Consider the following 21,340-nt stretch of genomic DNA (forward strand, 5'->3'; position numbering starts at 1 on the left):
GAGATCTAGATTCGAATAAATCTATTTTCTTGCTCGCTGGAAAATGTACTTCGAAGTATGACGAGCTGGTCCACATACTCATATGTACTTACGACGCGGATGATCTAACTGCGTTCAAAAGCTATGGTTGCCGATAGGGTATTCACGGGTCCACAAATTGCTTTCGCCCTCGATTGTCATTCCACCACAAGTGAGTGCGGCTCCCGCGATGAAGAAGCTCAGATATTGGAACGATTGAGCACGGCTTCCGGCGGCTTTAAAGAGGAAGCCCCAGGCCAAGCCTCCCAGGTTACCCCCCGCACCGACAATGCCTGACGTCACGCCAGTGTGTCTTGGAGAGACGTAGGGCACGATGCCGTATGTGCTGCCCGTACCCGCTTGTACGAATATACCGAAAGCGACCAGGAGAGGAATGCTCCATCCCAGCACTCGGACCTGGCTGAAGATGAACAGAAATACTGTCTCGCCTGCGAGCATGGCAAATTGAACTGCGATTCGGCCTTTCATTTCAAAGTGGCGGTTGGCCACATCGGACAAGTAGCCCCCCACCGCACGCGCGAAGATGCACATCAAGCCGAAACAAGAAGATATTAAGCTAGCCTTCGTCTGGGAAAGCAACCGACATGAATCCTCTGCCGTCGTTGGGTCGCAGTGCGATCGCTTGAAGTCGTCGTAGTAGTAGAGGCTGAGCACATTGTGCACTTGAATTTCGACACCAAAACAGCAAGCATATTGAAAGGCGAGGATCCACGTTACAGGAAGCCGTGCCACGGCCATGAAATCAACATACAGGTCTCGGTGTGGACGGGTTGCCATCGCGTGGTTCTTTTTCAAGTCCACGTAGTTACCACGGGGACAGTCGTCGGAGAACAAGTAGGTGCAGATTCCAATGATTACCATCATGACAGCCGGAAACAGCAACGCAAGGCGCCAGCCATAATTGTCCGAGATCTTGTCATTCAGCGTGATCAAATCGAAGAGCAATGGGGTGATCAGGTACGTGACTCCAGCACCAAGGTTTCCCCATCCAGCTGAAATGGCGTTGGCGCTACCAACCACCTCGTTTGAGAACATCGTCGAGGTCCAGTATGCAGTGGCCACGAATGTGCACCCGACGAGCCCAATGAAGAAGCGCACAAGCATGAAACCAGAATAGTCGATCGCTAGTGCTGCAGAAGCTACTGGGATAGCTCCGACCACTAAGAGCACGGCTTGCACACTGCGAGCACCGTAGCGGTCGCATAATGGCCCAACAATGAGGCGCCCGACGACGGTACTGGACAAAGCAGCAATGTTCGTGTTGGCAACTTGGTCTTCCGAGAGCTTAAGCTGCTTTTTGATCGTGGGCATGAGCGGCGGAATGGAGAACCACCCGAAGAATGCAATGAAGAATGAGATCCACGAGTAGTGGAATGCTCTCATGTGAGGTCGCGAGAAGCTGAAGAGCCGAATTTCAGTGGCTTTGTCGGCCTGCAGCGGGTCAGTCGAGATATCAAACGATTCGCGTGCAGCAGGAAAGCTGCTGCCCCCGATTTGTTGGAGGTAGCTGACCTGCGCGTTTTCAGGTGTGACTACCAAGATGTCCTGGGCATACTGACTGGTCTTGTCGTGGTTTGTCGGCAACCGAACTGCAGTAAGGCGCGGGTTTTCGTCGTCGAAGTACTCGGCCATTGCCACTAGCTGATAGCGTTGGTGACTTTTAAACTGTAGTCGAAGGTTCGAAGCCAATTGAAAAGTAAAGCTCCTGGTGGGCTAGTTGGCCGCTCACAGCGCCCCGGAGATGAATGATGGCTGCATCGTAATGTTACTGCTCGCAAATATAGTGGAAGTGAGACCTTCGTCACGGTGAGGCAATGCCCAGTGCTCGCCACTGCGGGATACCGTGGCTGCTTTGCCTAGTATTTGAATCTCCGGGGAGCAGAACATGGCGAGTTCTCGCTGAGCAGGTCGCAAGAAAAGCAGCACGATTAGCTGAAAGAAGTACAGGCGGCGACACAGCTCAGCTCACCTGGACTGAATTGGGTTCGTGCAATTGTACAGAACGACTCACTCGCTACGATACCAAATGTATTTGGTGCCCAACATTAGGCACCCGTGCCTATCGCTCAACGCTCCATGAGATTGCACCCTTGGAGGTGATCACAGCATAAGCAAGCGTATCCAGCGGCTCAGCTCGGCAAGTGATAGAGGTACGAGTTCACCGCGAGGCTGTCGCCGTCGATCAAGGTAGCGTTAAAACGAAAGAGGGCAGCTTCACTCAACACTCGCGATAGCCAACACCGCGCACATGTATGGGGGAGGATGGCAGCCATTGTATCTCGGAAACATGACGTATCAGAGCGATTCGCTCCAGCCTCCACTGCTATCTTGCTGGAGATTGCAGCTGCAGCTATCGTCGGCGCTGCTGCAACCGGAATGCAGAGTTAGACCCACGTCTTGAGCACCCTATGCGTTCAATTAGTCACACTGGGCCGAGGAGGTCATGTGGTGCATGCCACATGACGCCTGCTACGTCCAGCTAGGTCCACTTGATGCTGGACATGAATCCGCAGCGTGAGCACCTCAATCAAGATCACTGTGCGCTGCTCAAGGGCAAACTATCTCGCCTAAACAGAACGGACAGGAAAGAGAAGTCGGCCCAGCTGGATTTGCAGCGTCTTTCATTAGCGACGTCGAGAGAAGAGGATCAACTCCGACTCGTTCCGTTCAGCGCAATGGAAGATGGTCCGCTAAGGTTTCCAGGGGGTGGTCTTTTTCCTTCGACGTTTATGTGGCTGTCGCTGCCGTCGAGAATGACCCTGGACTGCAGCGGCTCCAGCTGGAGGTTTCTCGCGGTCATTTCGCAAGGTCTCGAGTGTCGAACACTTCAACGACCATGGTCTATCACCACCACAGCCACGACTTGAGCTTTGCGCCGCAATGGCGCGTTTCACCGAGAGGCAACAGCCGCCAGCCATCCACGCACCCAGCACACGATCGCTTTGCCCCCACGCTGCAGGACCTCGGGGCATGTCCCCTCGTTGAAACTCGGCGTGAACGAACGCGGACTATCACCGTCGTGGACTTGGAGCTCCCCGAGAGCAAGCGTGACAGCGCCAGCTACCAGATCGCATCGTCTACCTCGCCTCACCGCCGCCGCGACTTTCATCACCGCGTCAACTCGTCCAACCGACCGTCTTTCACGCTTTTCACGGATCCGCTTCAGGCCGACAGAGCCACGGAGATTCGGCTCTTCAGCTTCGCACGGCCTCACATGAGAGCGTTCCACTTCGCATGGATGTCCTTCTTCGTTGCCTTCTTCGGCTGGTTCTCGATTCCGCCGCTCATGCCCACTATCATGCAGCAACTCAAGCTTACTCAAGCGCAGGTGGACAACTCGAACATCATCTCACTTGCGAGTACAATTCTTGGGCGTCTCTTGATCGGACCGCTGTGTGATCGCTACGGCGCTCGCGTTGTCCAAGCTGCGTTACTGGTAGTCGGGGCGATTCCCGTGGCAACCGCAGCTTTGGCCGTCAACTACGTTGGCTTCATGTGTGTCCGCTTTTTCATCGGACTTGTCGGGTGCTCGTTTGTATCTACAGCGTACTGGACATCTTCAATGTTCTCAAAGGAAGTCGTTGGTAGTGCGAATGCCATCACTGCTGGCTGGGGGAACCTGGGTGCCGGTGCAACGTACCTGATCACACCGCTGCTATTTGATCTGGTGACTTTGCATGGAGGTGTCTCCGACAACTATGGCTGGCGGATCACGCTCCTCTTTCCTGCGCTGCTGATGTTTGTCATTGGCGTGTGCACGTACTTCTTGTCAGACGATTGTCCTCAGGGCAACTACGTCGAAATGAAGAAGACGCATGCGATGGCTGAGAGACCCAAGGCTGAGATGGTTCGCGGCTTCGTGACGGTAGCGAAGATGCCTGTCGCCTGGATCTTGGCCTACCAGTATGCGTGTTGCTTCGGTGTGGAGATCCAAGTTCACAACGTCTTAAGTTTGTATTACTTCGAGGATTTCAAGAAGGCAGGGTGTGATCCAGCGACGGATACAGATAGCTGCCGCTTACTATCCCAGACTAAGGCCAGTCTCATATCGTCCTGCTTTGGACTCATGTGCATTTTCGCGCGCGCGATCGGCGGCTACATCTCGGACGTTTGCAACCGCAACTGGGATATGAAGGGCCGTATCTCTGCCCAGCTTGTCTGCCTCACAGGGCAGGCCATATTCCTCTACATGTACAGCCACATTCGTGTAGTGGAATGGAGCATCCCCTGTCTGATTGCCTTTGGCATTTTCGCACAAGCTTCAACCGGCACGACGTATGGAATCGTGCCCTACATTTGCCCCGATTACACTGGCGTGGCGTCTGGAATTGTTGGAGCAGGTGGAAACATGGGCGGACTCTTGTGGGGGTTTCTGTTCAAGATCGTCGAGGAGCGAGCTTTGTCGTTCCGATATTTGAGTTTTTTCGTTATTGGGTCGGCCATTTTGTCTGCTTTCACTCGTGTGAAGGGGGAACGCTCACTATGGAGCCGAGAGCCGTCGCGATATTCGCGGCGTCGCACCGACCAAACCGTTCAAGCCTTTTATGTGTGATGCGTAGTATTCGTTTGTCTTAGCGACGTAAGGAAGTCCCTCAAGTGTCTATGTTAGTGATACGCCAAATGAACATGTATTTCGCTGTAAACAAACACCACGGCAATTCGCAGGTGGGCTGCAGCGTACTCCAAACCGCTTGCTTACGCTCAAACATCCAGCGTAGTTTTTTGTCGGGCAGTTTCCAGGTTGACGCTCAATGCACCAAGCCATTGCTGTAACGAGGGATGTCAACAGCGGAACGCGTCAGCAAGTTGGGCCGCCAATCCATACACTCGCGTCGCTCTTGAGCGGTTTGTCGACGCCTCAAGTCAGACGCACGCTGGAGCTTGAAGTGGACATTGGCTCATGATTCTCAGTGAGTCATCTCAATTAGTGAGTGACATCGTTCGCGAAAGCAGCAATTGATTTCTGCACGAGCACGCTAGTATCGGCGATCTACAGCGCTCGAGCAATGACGGATGCAGTGTCCTCGGCAAATCTACAGGCGATTGGCCGTAGCTACCGCAGAGTTCAGCAAGTCCTATTCCGACTACACCGCAGGTAACGAAACGACCGAAAGTCCGTCCTGGCATTCGAACTCGCCCCTGACGCCAAACTAGTCGCCGCTTGTGGGCACGACGCACGACACCAGGAAAGCAATGGTGACCGGTATGCAGAGAAGCCTCACTTCACGTTTTGCTCTCCAAGCAGCAAGTATCTCCCCGAAGTTATGACCCCGAACCAGTATCAAGTTGACCTGCTCACGCCGAGCAATGCCGAGGCTGGTGGCATCCATCGGCGTACAGCTTTTGATATCAAAACGGACCCAGACCAAGCTGACCGCGCTACGGAGATCAAGCTCTTCAGTGTTGCTCGTCCGCACATGCGCGCCTTTCACTTCTCCTGGCTGTCGTTCTTCATCGCATTCTTTGGCTGGTTCTCCATTCCGCCGCTCATGCCCACCATCAAGAAGCAACTGAAACTTACACCTGCGCAAGTGAGCAACTCGAACATCGTGTCGGTGGCGAGCACCATCATTGGGCGTGTAATTGCTGGTCCCATGTGCGATAAGTATGGGGCGCGTACAGTGCAGGCCGTGCTTCTAGTACTGGGTGCCCTCCCCGTGGCTTCGGCCACCTTGGCTGCCAACTACAGCGGATTCATGGTGGTACGTCTCGTTATTGGTCTCGTCGGCTCCTCTTTCGTGGCCACTGCGCACTGGTCGTCGGTGATGTTTTCAAAGGAGGTGGTGGGCACGGCCAACGCCATCACGGCTGGCTGGGGGAACCTCGGAGCTGGCGTCACATACCTCGTCACCCCACTGCTGTTCGATTTGGTCACTATCGACGGCACGGTGTCCGACAACTACGGCTGGCGTATAACGCTCGTCTTCCCCGCCGTCTTCATGGTGTTTGTGGGGGTGACGTTGTATTTCTTCACCGACGACTGCCCTCAGGGAAACTACGCCGACCTGAAAAAGGCGAATGCCATGAGTATCGCGGCCACCAAGCCCGAGATCGACATGAAGAAGGCTTTGTGGGCGGTGGCGAAGAAGCCTGCCACGTGGATCCTGGCTCTGCAGTACGCTTGCTCTTTCGGGGTCGAGCTGCAGGTGCACAACGTGTTGAGTCTGTACTACTACGAAGACTTCAAGCGATCGGACTGTGACCCGTCGACGGCGGCGGACTCTTGCCGCCTGCTGACGCAGACCAAGGCCGGTCTCATTTCGTCGCTCTTCGGGCTCATGTGCATCTTCGCCCGCGCCGCCGGCGGCTACGCATCGGACGTCGCTAACAGCCGCATCGGGATGCGCGGCCGCATTTTGACTCAGTTCGCTGCCTTCGCGGGGCAGGCTCTGTTCCTGTACCTGTACAGCACAACGAAGCACCTGGGAGCCAGCGTTCCGCTGCTCATCATCTTCGGCTTCTTCGTGCAGGCGTCCACCGGCACAACGTATGGAATTGTGCCGTACGTGCTACCGGAGTACACAGGCGCGACGTCGGGCATCGTGGGCGCCGGCGGAAACGTAGGCGGACTATGCTGGGGCTTTTTGTTCAAGGGCGTGGGCAAACGCGCCCTGTCGTTCAAGTACCTGAGCATCTTCGTGGCGGTGGCCGCTCTGGCGACGGCGGGCACGCACATCGACGGCGTCTGGTCCTCAGCCAAGGAAAACGTCGACAAGGACACGTGCAGCGTTACGGAGGGCGACGACAGTGTCCACCTCCCCGCTCGCTCGGCCATGTAAGCGACACAACCACCAACGCAGCCACTCTAGGGCAGCGAGGGCTTACACAAAGCACGCAAGCCACCAACAAGGCATTTATGATACTGTATCCATGATAAGCTTCAACATGCACCACCAGAACCATGTGTAGCCATCTCCAAAGCTTTTTTCCCTGTGTATTCTTCGTGTGTACGACTATGCATACTAAGTACGATTCGTGCGCACGAGTCCACTTCATCTGCGGGATCCTGGAAATAATGACGCGTGTTGTCCGGCTGCTGCTGCTGGCGTTGGCGTGCCTCGTGGCGCTGGCCGCGGCCGGTAAAGACTACTACGAGGTGCTGGGCGTGGTCCGCGATGCGTCGTCGGCCGAGATCAAGCGCGCCTTCCGCAAGCTCTCGCTCAAGGTGCGTCGGAGTCCGTTTTGGCAGCGAAGAGAGATCGATGTTCTCCTAATTTTTATATTGTTTTATTCTCTCTGCTTTCTGACCGTCATACTTTATAGCACCACCCAGATAAGAACCCGGGGGACGAAAACGCGGCGAAAAAGTTCGCAGAGGTCGCTAGCGGTAGGCCGATGCAGTCCTTCATAGTTGATTCGGTATCTGCGGAATTGGGGTTATGACAATTTATACTCCTGTGTGCGTGGATTATGGGTCTCTCATAATTGATACAGCCTACGACGTGCTCTCCGACGAGGAGAAGAAGACCAAGTACGACCGCTACGGCGAGGAGGGGCTGAGCAACGCCGGCGGGGGCGGCGGCCACGACCCGTTCGACATCTTCTCGCAGTTTTTCGGCGGGGGCCGCCAGCGCCGAGAACGCGAACCGTCCCGCGGCCCGGATGTGGTCATGCCGCTGCGGGTGTCGCTGGCCGATCTGTACAATGGCAAGAGTCTTCAGTTTTCCATCCGTCGTGAGGTACGAGACACTCGATGGCTGCATTGTGTGAGAGGAGAATTAGATTTGACAGTCCTTTCGTGCTTGTGTCTGTGCAGACTATTTGCCACCATTGCCATGGCAAAGGAGCGGCTCACGAGGAGGATGTCCATGTTTGCTCGGCGTGTGGCGGTCAAGGTGTGAAGATGACGACTCGACGCGTCGGACCTGGTTTCATCCAGCAGTTTCAAACCACGTGCGAGAAATGCCACGGCAAGGGTAAAATCTACACAAGCACGTGCCCCGTGTGTGGCGGCCGCAAGGTTGAAATGACCGATCTCAACTTCGACGTGGACTTGGAGAAGGGCACGCCCGACGGCCTTGAGGTGGAGCTGGAAAACTACGCGGATGAGATCCCCGGTCAGCCGGCTGGCCACGTCCGGTTGCAGGTGCTGACCGCGCCACACCCTGTGTTCACGCGCGAAGGCGATCATTTGTTTATGGACATGGATATTTCTCTGCGCGAATCGCTCGTGGGCTTCACGAAGACTTTCACGCACTTGGATGGACGGCGAGTGGAGGTAGTGCGCGACGAGATTACACCGCCGCGGTTTGTCACTGTACTGAAGGATGAAGGCATGCCGAAGCAGCACTCCCCGTCCGAGAGAGGCCAACTGCACATTAAGTTCCACGTGCAGTTCCCCGAGACGCTTTCGGATGAGCAGAAGGTCGGCTTCCGCGAGTTGTTTTCGATGAAGTAAAGAGCAAACAAACGTGTGTTGGTCAGGAAAATACAACACACTACTAGACGATGCTTCATCAACGCTTACCTTGTCCTCCTCTTGCACGTTAGGTATCCATTACTAAGTACCGATGAGGGTTTCTAATGAGCCTACTCACTTCTTTCGCCAATGCGAATGCACTACTTTAGCTCACAATATGTATCTTTGTGACATTGTGAGTTTTGACATGCACCTACTACTCTTCTAGCTGGAAGCAAAGTAGTTCTCTACACAACAATTCCAAGATCGATTTCTAAAGCTTACTTCTCGCGACGCGAGTCGTACTCGGCCAGAATCTCCTCAGCCGACTTGCCCGACGTCTCCGGCACCAGCTTCAGAGCCAGCAGGAAGAAGATTGCCAGCAGCACCACGAACGGGACGTACGCGTAGTCATTGAGCGCGTCCGAAATGTACGGGTACGCCACGCCCACGATGAGGTTGCACAACCAGTTCATGCCGATGCACAGCGACGACGCGCTGGCGCGGATCGAGTCCGGGAAAATATCGGCCGTCATGACCCACACCAGAGGACCCAGCGTCACGCCGAACGCGATCACGTACAGCGCGGTGAACACGATGGACAGAGCTGACACGTCCACGAGGAACGCCACCGTCATCAGCACCGACATGACGAACATGCCGGCCAGGCCCCACAGGATCATGTTACGCGCGCCGAAGCGGTTGGCCAGTACGCCCGTGAAGAAGGCGGGCCAAATGTTGATGAAGTCGATGATGAGCGTGCCGATACGCGAGTCGGAGATGCCGGCGTCCGAGAAGATGCTGCCCGAGTAGTAGAACACGGCGTTGATGCCGGACAGCTGCTGCGCACACGACAGCAAGATGCCGCCCAGAAGCTGCATGCGGTAGCGCGGGTTGAACATGGACTCCTTCTTGGGAGCAGCCAGACCCTCCTCCGCGGTCTCCGGTTTCTTGTTCACCTCCAGCCACGACAGAGCCGTCTGCACGTGCTCCTCGCCGTACAGACGAGCGATGACCTCCTTGGCCTCCTCCGTGCGGCCCTTGGTCAGCAGCCACGCGGGACTCTCAATGCACATGGACGGCGCCAGCACCATGTAGATCACGGCCAGGATGCACGGGAACGCGGCCAGGTAGCGCCAGCCAGAGCTCGTGTTGGCGAAGAAGAAGCAGATCGCGGGGAACAAAATGCCGATGGTGGTGAAGATCTGCAGGCCCAGACCCAGCGTGTTGCGCATGTGCGGCGGCGACAGCTCGTTCACGTACGCGCCGATGGTGCCCGTGGCAGTGCCCGACGACAGCCCCGCGATCAGACGGCCAGCGGCGAACGCCCAGATATTGGAGACCGAAGCCTCGACCACGCCGCCCACGAACATGAAGATGCAGTTGAGCATCAGAGTCTTCTTACGGCCGAGGCGGTCGCTGAAGTGGCCGCAGCACAGAGAGCCGATCATGGCGCCGAAGATCCACGCGTTCACGGCGAACGTCCACTCCAGCTTCGAGTGGCCCGGGAACATGAGGCACGTGTCCTCGGCCACGGGGCGCGCATTGCACTCGTCCGTGTCGTTGTACTGCGACAGGTTCGTCTGCGAGGTGGAGAATCAAATTACATTACACTTTAGATTCGCAAGTTGCCTAGCTAACTAATATGTTGTATCTGAGCTCCAATTAATTCGCGCTTCATAGTAACCGTGCTTGAAAGTCGCGCCTCCGATAGTATACAGGCTGTCGCCCATAAATTACCGGGACACTTTCCAGTAAAGATTGCGCTTGACGTGACTTGATAAAGCTTGGCCCAAAAAATTTTTTGTAGTAAATTTGGGGGTCATAGGGACCCTGGACGCTCATGGAACGTAGGCCCTATGCTTGTGGAACGCTTCCGTCGAAATGTAGGGGTTTCCTGGATAATAGAAAAGCCCAAAAGGCTGATCTTCGGGGAATTGTGAGGCTCTTTTCGGTTGGTAGGCTTCCCGACTGAGACTGGACCTAGCATTGCGCAGGTAACCAGAATGGGTTTTATATCTGTAGTTTGGACACGGCTGGCAGGTCGTGCGTCAATATCGAGAGTTTTGAGTCTTCGGACTTGAAGCTTGAGGTAGGTAGTCTTGCGTGTGTTGCTATTGGATCTGTGATCAGTATTTTCCGTTCCGTGGACTCTGTCTGCTTCGAATGGTTAGCTTTCCCAGTCTAGGTGGCAGGAAGGATTCCATACTACGTGATGCTAGCGAACGAAAAGAGACTTGTGGTTGCCTGAGAAAAATTGCCTCGCTTCGGCTGGAGGTCGTCTGCGAGGTGGACCAACCGCTCTGGAACGGCTGCAGCCACGACAGGAGAGCGCTCGTGTACAGGATGGCCTTGGGCTTGATGAGGCGCGCGGCGGCCTTGTTGGCCTCGTCGAACGCCGTGGCGTTGCCGGCCTTGGGCGTCGTGGCTTCCGTGTAGTTGTCCGCCATACTCGTCTGCTTGTTTGCCTTCCTGCCTGCTTGCTAACTTGCTAACTTGCTTGCTTGGTGCACTCGACTCGACTGTCGATTGCCGACGACTTGGCCAAATGGAAAGTGAGCGACCGACATCAACTCGACAGTCGAGACCGCCGTCGAGCCGCTGCCTGCACTTGCCGTCGCGGATCGGCCCGGGTCCCAGCGCACGGAAAGGCTCTCACTTGATTTCTGCTTGGCCGAGCGACCGCTGTTACCCCTGCTCATGCTGTGTCGCGTTTCTTGAGCGCGGCGGGCGAGTGCTACTGTGCGAGTGCGAGGCTCGCACTGCGAGCGAATTGAGCTGACAGATTAAGCCCGTGCGGCTGTGGCGACTTGACAGTACGTGTTATCACAAACAGGCATCAGCTAGCTTGAACCTGGTGAAGGCCGGATTGAGACGGCATCGGGACTGCAGTAGATAGCCACGCCCAAGCTGGCGTTGTGTGTGCCGGGTCGCAAGAGGACAGCGCAGCTCTCCAACTCAGCTCAGTCCCGATGAGCCGGTCCAGCATTGCATCTCGGTGTTGGTATCTTTGCGCGAAAGAGGTACCAGCTGGTGCGCTTCGTGCAGCCAACGAATTGGCTCGAGAGGGCTCTTGGCGGTCGGGGATGCGGGCGCTGGACGCAGCGGCAGCTCTCGACAACGGCGAGAGCGGAGAGTCCCTGAGAGCGCCGTCGACGACGGCGACGGAGTCCTGCTCGAGCGACCGCTCTTTGCCTGCTTCAACCATCGCTGCACGAGGGACGAATCATCTCGATGATGCTCTTTGATGCGGTTCTCGGCGCTTCTGAAGTTTCGCCCTCCTCTGCGCGCGCACGATGATGCCCGTACTTCTGTATACAGGATGAGAGCGCTACTACATCGCTGCAGAAGTCTACTAGATGTAGTGGAAGGCAAGCAAATTGGGCTACCTCGGTGCGACTACACTATACAATATAATGTTCTAGCTGCCAGCACGTCTGCATCGATTGCGAGTGGCGTCTCAGTCTGTGCTGTGCTCTAGCGACTCGCTTAATTGTGTTAGCTACAGTAATTTCTGCAAGTCTGCATGCACTGTACACGCTGTGGCACTGTGGTCACTGTTCGCTTCAACTGTGGATGACTTGCAGCTCCATCGGTCCATGCCATTAGTCGCAGGCGTGCGGAATGCCTTGTCAGCAGCATTTGCTGCTGTACTCGTAGCTAACAGTCTATCAGCCGCCAAATCAATACAATGACATCTACATGGACTTGACGGAGTCGTTGATCTGTTTCATTAGCATTGCGTGATCTAGAGCCCAGCTTGGCCAGTACACGGAGGGTCATCCTATGGGTGTGAGCATTGAATCTAGGAGAAGAGCGACGAGCACACGTTCCGATTCCCTACTGCCAGTCTCTGCTCGTGTATCGCCTGCGACAGCGACTCACGAAAGTGAAGTACATTGAAGTAGTACAAAAGCAAAACCGCACGAAGCTATGCCAGCCGACAGGCCACAGGCGGCGGATTCTCGTCATTCTGGACTCCACAGCAAAGGGATCACTGTTGGAACGGAAGCTGACCAGCACAGCAAATCACGGATAATCACAATTACGCTTGCAACATCACAACACCTATACAATATCCTTTGCAGCATTCAATCAGATTAGGGGTCAATGTGGTTCATTTGGTTAAGGTCAAAGGCATGAAGATGCCTTGCCTTGCTTGAGAGGCAAGGTGCCGAGTGGCAACCCCTATCAGGGATGGTGGGTGGGTTGAATTCCTACAACTACGCCGATATGGCAGGCGTGGTGCTGGACGCACCGCTGGTGAAACGCCCACAGCACTTGTACGGCGGCGCGGTCGTGAGGGCTTGATTCCCGCGTCGACGTAACTCCAAATGAACCACGACAGGAAGGGGGGCCAAGATTCCTGGTCTAGGATCGGCATTGGCCAGCCCACCTACCCATTTTCTGCACAACTAGATATTGGGTCTTCAATTTGAGGTCTTGGTCGTAATGTCTTCATTCTGCTTCAAAACATCTTTTCCCCAGCTTCGTCCGCTTGCTCATTCCGCCTTGCTTCAACACTGCACTCACTTCGCGTGGAAAACTACCAAGTATAATAAAATGTTGCGTAGATGGATTTCATGCTAACCAGCCACGCTTCGCCTACCCACGCTTCGCTTCGCTCGCGCTATGAAGTCCTGGAGAGTGCAATGCGCGGCTCGATGGAATGCTCGTCTCTGGGCCCACCGCCGCAAATACCGTGCGGCCCTACTGTGCGGGCCACCTGCGGCTACGCTCCTCGCCTTAGACACCCCTTCCGTTTTGTGCTGAGCCGCGTTTTGTTGTGATAAGGCTATAGCGCTCTCATCCTGTATGCAGAAGTACGGGCATCATCGTGCGCGCGCAGAGGAGGGCGAAACTTCAGAAGCGCCGAGAACCGCATCAAAGAGCATCATCGAGATGATTCGTCCCTCGTGCAGCGATGGTTGAAGCAGGCAGAGAGCGGTCGCTCGAGCAGGACTCCGTCGCCGTCGTCGACGGCGCTCTCAGGGACTCTCCGCTCTCGCCGTTGTCGAGAGCTGCCGCTGCGTCCAGCGCCCGCATCCCCGACCGCCAAGACCCCTCTCGAGCCAATTCGTTGGCTGCACGAAGCGCCACCAGCTGGTACCTCTTTCACGCAAAGATACCAACACCGAGATGCAATGCTGGACCGGCTCATCGGGACTGAGCTGAGTTGGAGAGCTGCGCTGTCCTCTTGCGACCCGGCACACACAACGCCAGCTTGGGCGTGGCTATCTACTGCAGTCCCGATGCCGTCTCAATCCGGCCTTCACCAGGTTCAAGCTAGCTGATGCCTGTTTGTGATAACACGTACTGTCAAGTCGCCACAGCCGCACGAGCTTAATCTGTCAGCTCAATTCGCTCGCAGTGCGAGCCTCGCACTCGCACAGTAGCACTCGCCCGCCGCGCTCAAGAAACGCGACACAGCATGAGCAGGGGTAACAGCGGTCGCTCGGCCAAGCAGAAATCAAGTGAGAGCCTTTCCGTGCGCTGGGACCCGGGCCGATCCGCGACGGCAAGTGCAGGCAGCGGCTCGACGGCGGTCTCGACTGTCGAGTTGGTGTCGGTCGCTCACTTTCCATTTGGCCAAGTCGTCGGCAATCGACAGTCGAGTCGAGTGCACCAAGCAAACAAGTTAGCGAGTTAGCAAGCAGGCAGGAAGGCAAACAAGCAGACGAGTATGGCGGACAACTACACGGAAGCCACGACGCCCAAGGCCGGCAACGCCACGGCGTTCGACGAGGCCAACAAGGCCGCCGCGCGCCTCATCAAGCCCAAGGCCATCCTGTACACGAGCGCGCTCCTGTCGTGGCTGCAGCCGTTCCAGAGCGGTTGGTCCACCTCGCAGACGAACCTGTCGCAGTACAACGACACGGACGAGTGCAATGCGCGCCCCGTGGCCGAGGACACGTGCCTCATGTTCCCGGGCCACTCGAAGCTGGAGTGGACGTTCGCCGTGAACGCGTGGATCTTCGGCGCCATGATCGGCTCTCTGTGCTGCGGCCACTTCAGCGACCGCCTCGGCCGTAAGAAGACTCTGATGCTCAACTGCATCTTCATGTTCGTGGGCGGCGTGGTCGAGGCTTCGGTCTCCAATATCTGGGCGTTCGCCGCTGGCCGTCTGATCGCGGGGCTGTCGTCGGGCACTGCCACGGGCACCATCGGCGCGTACGTGAACGAGCTGTCGCCGCCGCACATGCGCAACACGCTGGGTCTGGGCCTGCAGATCTTCACCACCATCGGCATTTTGTTCCCCGCGATCTGCTTCTTCTTCGCCAACACGAGCTCTGGCTGGCGCTACCTGGCCGCGTTCCCGTGCATCCTGGCCGTGATCTACATGGTGCTGGCGCCGTCCATGTGCATTGAGAGTCCCGCGTGGCTGCTGACCAAGGGCCGCACGGAGGAGGCCAAGGAGGTCATCGCTCGTCTGTACGGCGAGGAGCACGTGCAGACGGCTCTGTCGTGGCTGGAGGTGAACAAGAAACCGGAGACCGCGGAGGAGGGTCTGGCTGCTCCCAAGAAGGAGTCCATGTTCAACCCGCGCTACCGCATGCAGCTTCTGGGCGGCATCTTGCTGTCGTGTGCGCAGCAGCTGTCCGGCATCAACGCCGTGTTCTACTACTCGGGCAGCATCTTCTCGGACGCCGGCATCTCCGACTCGCGTATCGGCACGCTCATCATCGACTTCATCAACATTTGGCCCGCCTTCTTCACGGGCGTACTGGCCAACCGCTTCGGCGCGCGTAACATGATCCTGTGGGGCCTGGCCGGCATGTTCGTCATGTCGGTGCTGATGACGGTGGCGTTCCTCGTGGACGTGTCAGCTCTGTCCATCGTGTTCACCGCGCTGTACGTGATCGCGTTCGGCGTGACGCTGGGTCCTCTGGTGTGGGTCATGACGGCCGATATTTTCCCGGACTCGATCCGCGCCAGCGCGTCGTCGCTGTGCATCGGCATGAACTGGTTGTGCAACCTCATCGTGGGCGTGGCGTACCCGTACATTTCGGACGCGCTCAATGACTACGCGTACGTCCCGTTCGTGGTGCTGCTGGCAATCTTCTTCCTGCTGGCTCTGAAGCTGGTGCCGGAGACGTCGGGCAAGTCGGCTGAGGAGATTCTGGCCGAGTACGACTCGCGTCGCGAGAAGTAAGCTTTAGAAATCGATCTTGGAATTGTTGTGTAGAGAACTACTTTGCTTCCAGCTAGAAGAGTAGTAGGTGCATGTCAAAACTCACAATGTCACAAAGATACATACATGTATTGTGAGCTAAAGTAGTGCATTCGCATTGGCGAAAGAAGTGAGTAGGCTCATTAGAAACCCTCATCGGTACTTTTCCCCCCTTGGTCCTGCTTGTGTAGTGGGGCCAACTGCGACATATATTCTTTTGACATTTTATGGAGCTCTGTCCGAGAAGTTGGACAAGAGCTGTGCCCCCAAAGAGTAGGATCCGAGAAGTGCCATTGGAGTGTCGAGGTGGTTCTTGCCCCACTTACCATTCTGGATGCGATGGAGGTTACCGATTCCTTGCATAGACTCGTGTATATCTTAAACGTGTCGGATGCCCATCGGCCGTGGAATTGGATTTTCAGTGCGTCGACACCCAAGCGGTACATGTGCGTTGCCCCTCCGGAGCGGAGGGAGTGTGTGTTAAAGGCACGAGGGTTGCCTCCCGTTTGGCTGGCTGCCGCCTGGATGATGCTAGGAACACTCCGGGATGAGATGGTCTGGATCGACCCCGAGCTGGATGGGTATGTTGCAGCCGGCATATCCATTGGTAGGCCGCCCCGGGCTCGGAGAAGGAGTAAGGCCCCTAGTACTGGGCACAGGAACCGGTGGCCTGATTTCAGGAGCATTCGGGATGTGGCCTGTCCCGCCTGGTTAGTCTTCAATCCTCGGAGTTTTATGTAAGCGGACTTAGCTCTCAGCGAGCTTAGTGTGGCTTGTCCTGCCTGGTCGAGGACGGCCACATCCATTGCTTTCAGAGCGAACCACCGGAACTTGTCTCCATCGATGGCTGTAATTTCTGATTGCCGGAGCAGGAAGAAGAAGGACACGCACTGCACCCCCCCTCCCCCCCCCACACACACCGCTTGGTCCAAAAGGGCATGCATGTTGAGTGATGAGAAACATGCTTCAAGAAGCTGTATGGACACGGGAGCCTACCGGTCCGGGGGACTGTCGAGGCGGCTGATGCCTTTGAGGAGCATGCAGATCTGTGTGTGGTCCGAAGGGAATGACCGACCACAGGCTAGGAAGAAATGGCGGATGCCGATTAAGGTGTTCAGGATGGATGATCTGCGAATCGGGCGTCCGGAACCGTAACCTTGTCGGAATCCCAGAATGATAAAATCGGATAAATGGTGCAGTTGGGAGGGAAGCGGAGTCTCGTCAAGCCAGGGGTTTATTCCTCGGCGGGCGACGAAGGCATGTCAGACGCAGAGGGCGCGTTTGTACTTGGCGTAGGTGGGTCCTGCCACTGAGTGTTCGCGCAAGTGTTGAGCCAGATCTGCTCGATCCGGGAGACCCAGTGTCGGCTGTGTCTGTGACCATGCAGTTGTCATGTTAGTAAATGTTGTTCGAGCAGTGGAATTGTTAGAGTAGCGTGAGCCAGCATCCGCGATGACGTTATCCGACCCGGAATGTTGGAGGCGGAAATCGGAGGCCATACTTCAGTTCCCAGTACCCGAGAAGGCGAATGAGCGTTTGTGCACGAGCGTTCTTGGATGTCATCTTATTTTGCCATGAGACCGTCGATGTGTTGTCGATACGGAATTGTACGTGGGTTTCGACGTGGTGTCAAGGATTGTGTTCCCGCCAGTGGTGGGCCCATGCGTGAACGGAGTAGATACATGATTTCCTCGGACTCGGTGAGGGGGAGTCGGCAGGGAGCAACAGCAGCCGCCAACACTTCACCGACACTAGCGGCCGCCTCCAGACACCGGTCCAGGACCGTATCGAGTCTCGCAGGAGGGACGCGAGCAACGCACACCACGAGCCGAGCCAGATGCAGCAGCTGTGGGTCCTCGGGGCCAGCCGCAGGCCGCGAAACCTCGGTCAGGTTGCCACCATGCGCGGAGTGGTAGTTTCGCGGCCCACCGACACCCCGCGAGTTGCCAACGCAATCGAAGGCGCGGGAGTTGGCGACGGTGGAGTGCTATCACTCAGCAGCGGAGTCGGCGGTGAAAGAGGGGGCCCGGGTGGTGGTGAGCTAACCTCGGCTGTGGCGTGCGAGCCGCCTTGCGGCCAGCCGAAGCAGCCGCTGGCGCGAGAGGCGGTGGCGTTTGGACTGAAGAGGCTGGCGGGCCGGCGGCGGCGTCGGAACCCTCGGTCAGCACCTCGACAGCACCCTGCAGCACATGGGAACAAGGTAAAATCAGCTCTGAGCATTCGTGGGGAGATGAGGTGCTGTAACAGCAGTGGACGTACCTGGCCGGAACAGCGGACAGAGCGAAATGCCCGGGCGGTTGCGTCGGAGAGGAGGCGTGACATGGCGATGAGAACTCAAGACGCCTAGACGGTCGCCAGTGCGTTGGTTCGCGTCGATGCGGGGGCAGTTGTGGGGAGGCAACTCCGCCAAAATTGCACCGGTAGACCCTGTTGCAGTTGCCACCGTGAGGTCTCGGGGTTCTCGGTAAAATGGAACCCCGGCTGGCGATTGGGTGTGTACTTTCCCCGCGGCACAGTGACGACTCGTCACTGACGAGTAGTGACAGTAGCTTTGGCGAGCCTAATACAACCCCGGCCGAGGACTCGCATTCAGCATGTACCAATATTTTGGTACAGTCGGAATTATTCGCGAATTCTCGGTCACCATCTGATGAGTCTCCTTGAGACCTGTTTATATTAGATATTTGCGTAGCGACACAGGACTAGCCATAAGATGACGCGCAGAGGTCCTCAGGACCTCTAGATACTCAGAAAATAAAGAGCAGTATTCCCCCAAAGCCAACAAGGGCCAAGTCCGACTTCGGCAAGTGTAGCTAGCTTATTGTAGTGCCTGGACACGCTCGGCTGCGTGGGGATGTATGTTGGGGAGCTCAAGGTTACCTGACCGAGAGTTCGCCTAGGTTAGGCCAAGAGTTGGAGTGGTCGGAGGCTGGAGCGACTTTATATAGTCGTTTACTATATATTTGAGGGACGGGAGTGTCCCCGAGTGTATTTACCTACCGACCGAGGATTCCCTTGGTCACCCCTGTATTAGGCCTTACCAGCCGGTACCCTTTATTCTGAGAGACTGCAGGGGGTTGCGCGAGAGCGCTATATACCATCCTAGCTCTCATTCGTGGCTAAGTGACGCAGATTTGGGTTGACCGAAGATAATCTTGCCGCACAAAAGTGCTTGCAACCGACCCGGTGGAAGGGATCGTTCCTGGTCTCCAGGTTTTGATCCAACACTATTGGGAAAGCGGGTGTTGTTGGTGAACCTCGCACCGAACGGTAGCGAGGATTTTAGTGGAATTACATCACCGCAGTGCCTCTGATCGTGTCGAAGCGTAGACCGAATACTTTTTGGGTGGTGGCCCGGTGTGTGAACGTTTTGTTATTGACGGCGTCCGGTCCGAGAACGATCGCCATTGCTGCCCGTATGGACTGCTCTACGTCGTTGCGTCTTGTGGCGGTGTTCATATGTATACAGACGTGATCGTCCACCCAGTGGTAGTTGAAGAACCCTTGAGGGTGTAACGTGTTTGATGCGTGGCCGAGAATGTGGGCAATAGCGTTACCCGCCAACCCGTAGAATCCTGGTGAGCCGACCCATCCAAAACACGCTGATAGATCGATGACTAGAGCATTCTCTTCTGGAATAGTTCCAGCGAACAGGTGGGCGCATTCGCTGTGGACGCTGAGGTTACGGAATGCAACAGCAACGTCACCCAGGACGATTTTAACGTCGTGCTTTGGGAAAAAGGAAGACTGGCGTAAGATCTCTCTCTGGCGATCGCATTACAGTGCTCATACTCCGCAGAGGGAACCGTGGTTCGGCCAGAGATATTAGGGTCGTCGTCGCTTTTATCAACAACACCAAAGGGATTTAGGTACACTTCCGGTCATAGCTCTAAGATATCGACGTCTAGCACGATGCATCGTCCGAGGTCCTATTCTTTTCGTATATTTTTGCGTAATACGTTAGTGCGGTTTCGAGCAGAAGGGTGGTTGCGAGTGGGGTGTTGGTTGGTTGGGTAGTGGTGATGTCAGAGACACTCTCGGGCCACAGTTAGAAGGGGCTCTAACTGAAGGTAGTCACTGCACTCCTTGCTAACGACGCTAGGATGTTCTTGTCGGGCCGATAGTCAGATTGGGTTTGACCCCGGAGTAGTTCTACATGTGTAGGTAGAGAGCATCGTGTTCGTCGAACGTATTCTGACAGTGCGGCTTTTAGGGGTTGATTGAGAAGGTAACGAGGAGCCGACGGCGGGCCCTCTTGAGTAGGGAATGATGTAGACGGTGAGAGAAGGTTGACATTTGTGAACACCATTTGGAAGGATTTGGAGCGGATATTTTTCCAGATATTGGCTCTGCTTCTTCCTTGTGATTGCAGTTGGGATGTGCGGCAGGCCGAGGGGGCGGTGCGCTGGCATGATTTGAATATGCGCGTAGGGCACGATGTCGGTGTTAGTGAGTTTGATGGCGTAGCATTCGCGGGCATCGATGGTAGATGCGACTGAGAGGTTGGTGAGAAGTGTTGAAGGCTTCTTATGGGTGGGGTATGCGATTGGCGTTGAAGATGAAGTGTAGTTGGGGGTGGTAAAATTACCCCTGCGTTTGCCGATGACTGCGGGTGTGGTTTAAGCCATTAACGCCCTCGGATGAGGTGGTGGGTGTATACATTCGTGTAGTGGGGATAGTCGTATGGATTTGTGCTTGTGACTGACGAAGCATTGGCGGCGTATGTTGTGGTATTGGGGAGGCTTCGCGGCGGGTTGCCGGAGGGTGGGTGCATGCAGAGTATGACCGTACCAGTGGTAGTGTAGTGGGTATTCCCGGTGGGAGGACAGGGGACTCGAGAGGATGATGAATAGAAGGTGCAACGCTAGTATTGGCGGTGTTATCCTCATTGCGTGGCCGAAGCATAGGAGAGTCGGCCTTGCCTCAGCATCGTCCGTTGCGGTGGAAGCCGTAGTGGTCCCGGCGGCTAGATCCGTATTGACGGTTGATGTAAGCCTGCAGTTCGCGAGGCAGCGGAGAGTCCCATCGGTGTGTGCGGCGAGAGTGCGCGCATTTATCCCGGGATCCCCCGAAGCACATTCCCTCACCGAGGAAGCGGAGGCAAGGTTCCGTGCCGTCGAGGCGGCGGGGGATCTGCTGTCGGAGGTGTTCTGGCATTGTATGAGGTCTTGTGGTAGGCAGGTGCCTCGGTGGAGCGGACCCAGGTTGCGATGTCGAGTTGGCGGTGTTGACTGTGGGGAAGCTTTGGAGAGCGAGAAGCCAGTCCAGGGACTTGTATTCGATTGCTGCTATCGCAGTGCGGAGGTCGCGCCACCAGGATGGCGTGTCCATCGTGAGATGAGCCACCGCCCTGCCCAGGTACACATTAGCGTACTGGAGTGTGCGGGTTACACGGCCCGGGCTGTTGGTGGGGTCCGCTGTCTGATTGTCCGTCACAAACCGACATAGTTGGTCCAATAGGTTTATCTTGCGTGGGTACCAAAACTCCGAGCCAAATGCACTGAGTCCGCTCAGTGCTGGTAGGATCTCGTCGTACGAGGAGCAGGGCGCAGGTTGTTCAGGTGGTAGGGTCACCGAGATGAAGTCCATTGGAAAATTCGCGTTGCTTGAACTGCGCACTAAGCGCTTGTCGTCTGATAGCGGTGTGAAGTGTCTAATCGATAATCTTTGTGCACCGATGCGAACGCCATACAATTCGGTCGCAGCAGCGTTCGACACGTCGAAAGGGAGGA

General features: G+C 56.1%; 8 protein-coding genes across 8 annotated transcripts; 4 read left to right on the forward strand and 4 right to left on the reverse strand.

The window, feature by feature from the left end:
- Window positions 1-114: 114 nt before the first annotated feature.
- On the reverse strand, window positions 115-1,671 carry IUM83_02888 (Major Facilitator Superfamily (MFS) transporter; the record flags this gene model as incomplete). The annotated part of the gene is made up of 1 exon (XM_067926847.1): window positions 115-1,671. One exon carries the CDS (start codon window positions 1,669-1,671, stop codon window positions 115-117), a length of 1,557 nt encoding a protein of 518 aa, XP_067784421.1.
- Window positions 1,672-2,875: 1,204 nt separating this feature from the next.
- IUM83_02889 (Major Facilitator Superfamily (MFS) transporter) lies at window positions 2,876-4,591 on the forward strand (the record flags this gene model as incomplete). The annotated part of the gene is made up of 1 exon (XM_067926848.1): window positions 2,876-4,591. The coding sequence occupies one exon, from the start codon at window positions 2,876-2,878 to the stop codon at window positions 4,589-4,591; it is 1,716 nt and encodes a 571-aa protein (XP_067784163.1).
- A 712-nt stretch (window positions 4,592-5,303) lies between these two features.
- Window positions 5,304-6,818, forward strand: IUM83_02890 (Major Facilitator Superfamily (MFS) transporter; the record flags this gene model as incomplete). The annotated part of the gene is made up of 1 exon (XM_067926849.1): window positions 5,304-6,818. The coding sequence occupies one exon, from the start codon at window positions 5,304-5,306 to the stop codon at window positions 6,816-6,818; it is 1,515 nt and encodes a 504-aa protein (XP_067784412.1).
- Window positions 6,819-7,054: 236 nt separating this feature from the next.
- On the forward strand, window positions 7,055-8,437 carry IUM83_02891 (Chaperone DnaJ; the record flags this gene model as incomplete). Its single annotated transcript, XM_067926850.1, has 4 exons — window positions 7,055-7,204; window positions 7,303-7,366; window positions 7,474-7,718; window positions 7,796-8,437. 4 exons carry the CDS (start codon window positions 7,055-7,057, stop codon window positions 8,435-8,437), a joined length of 1,101 nt encoding a protein of 366 aa, XP_067784411.1.
- Window positions 8,438-8,718: 281 nt separating this feature from the next.
- Window positions 8,719-10,887, reverse strand: IUM83_02892 (Major Facilitator Superfamily (MFS); the record flags this gene model as incomplete). The annotated part of the gene is made up of 2 exons (XM_067926851.1): window positions 8,719-10,020; window positions 10,675-10,887. 2 exons carry the CDS (start codon window positions 10,885-10,887, stop codon window positions 8,719-8,721), a joined length of 1,515 nt encoding a protein of 504 aa, XP_067784410.1.
- A 3,233-nt stretch (window positions 10,888-14,120) lies between these two features.
- On the forward strand, window positions 14,121-15,590 carry IUM83_02893 (Major Facilitator Superfamily (MFS); the record flags this gene model as incomplete). Its single annotated transcript, XM_067926852.1, has 1 exon — window positions 14,121-15,590. The coding sequence occupies one exon, from the start codon at window positions 14,121-14,123 to the stop codon at window positions 15,588-15,590; it is 1,470 nt and encodes a 489-aa protein (XP_067784409.1).
- A 1,252-nt stretch (window positions 15,591-16,842) lies between these two features.
- Window positions 16,843-17,171, reverse strand: IUM83_02894 (uncharacterized protein; the record flags this gene model as incomplete). Its single annotated transcript, XM_067926853.1, has 2 exons — window positions 16,843-16,981; window positions 17,110-17,171. 2 exons carry the CDS (start codon window positions 17,169-17,171, stop codon window positions 16,843-16,845), a joined length of 201 nt encoding a protein of 66 aa, XP_067784415.1.
- Window positions 17,172-17,602: 431 nt separating this feature from the next.
- On the reverse strand, window positions 17,603-17,930 carry IUM83_02895 (uncharacterized protein; the record flags this gene model as incomplete). Its single annotated transcript, XM_067926854.1, has 2 exons — window positions 17,603-17,788; window positions 17,868-17,930. 2 exons carry the CDS (start codon window positions 17,928-17,930, stop codon window positions 17,603-17,605), a joined length of 249 nt encoding a protein of 82 aa, XP_067784141.1.
- Between the last annotated feature and the right edge of the window lie 3,410 nt (window positions 17,931-21,340).

Source organism: Phytophthora cinnamomi (assembly GCF_018691715.1).
Source record: "Phytophthora cinnamomi strain GKB4 chromosome Unknown Contig92, whole genome shotgun sequence".
Taxonomy (NCBI): Eukaryota; Oomycota; class Peronosporomycetes; order Peronosporales; family Peronosporaceae; genus Phytophthora; species Phytophthora cinnamomi.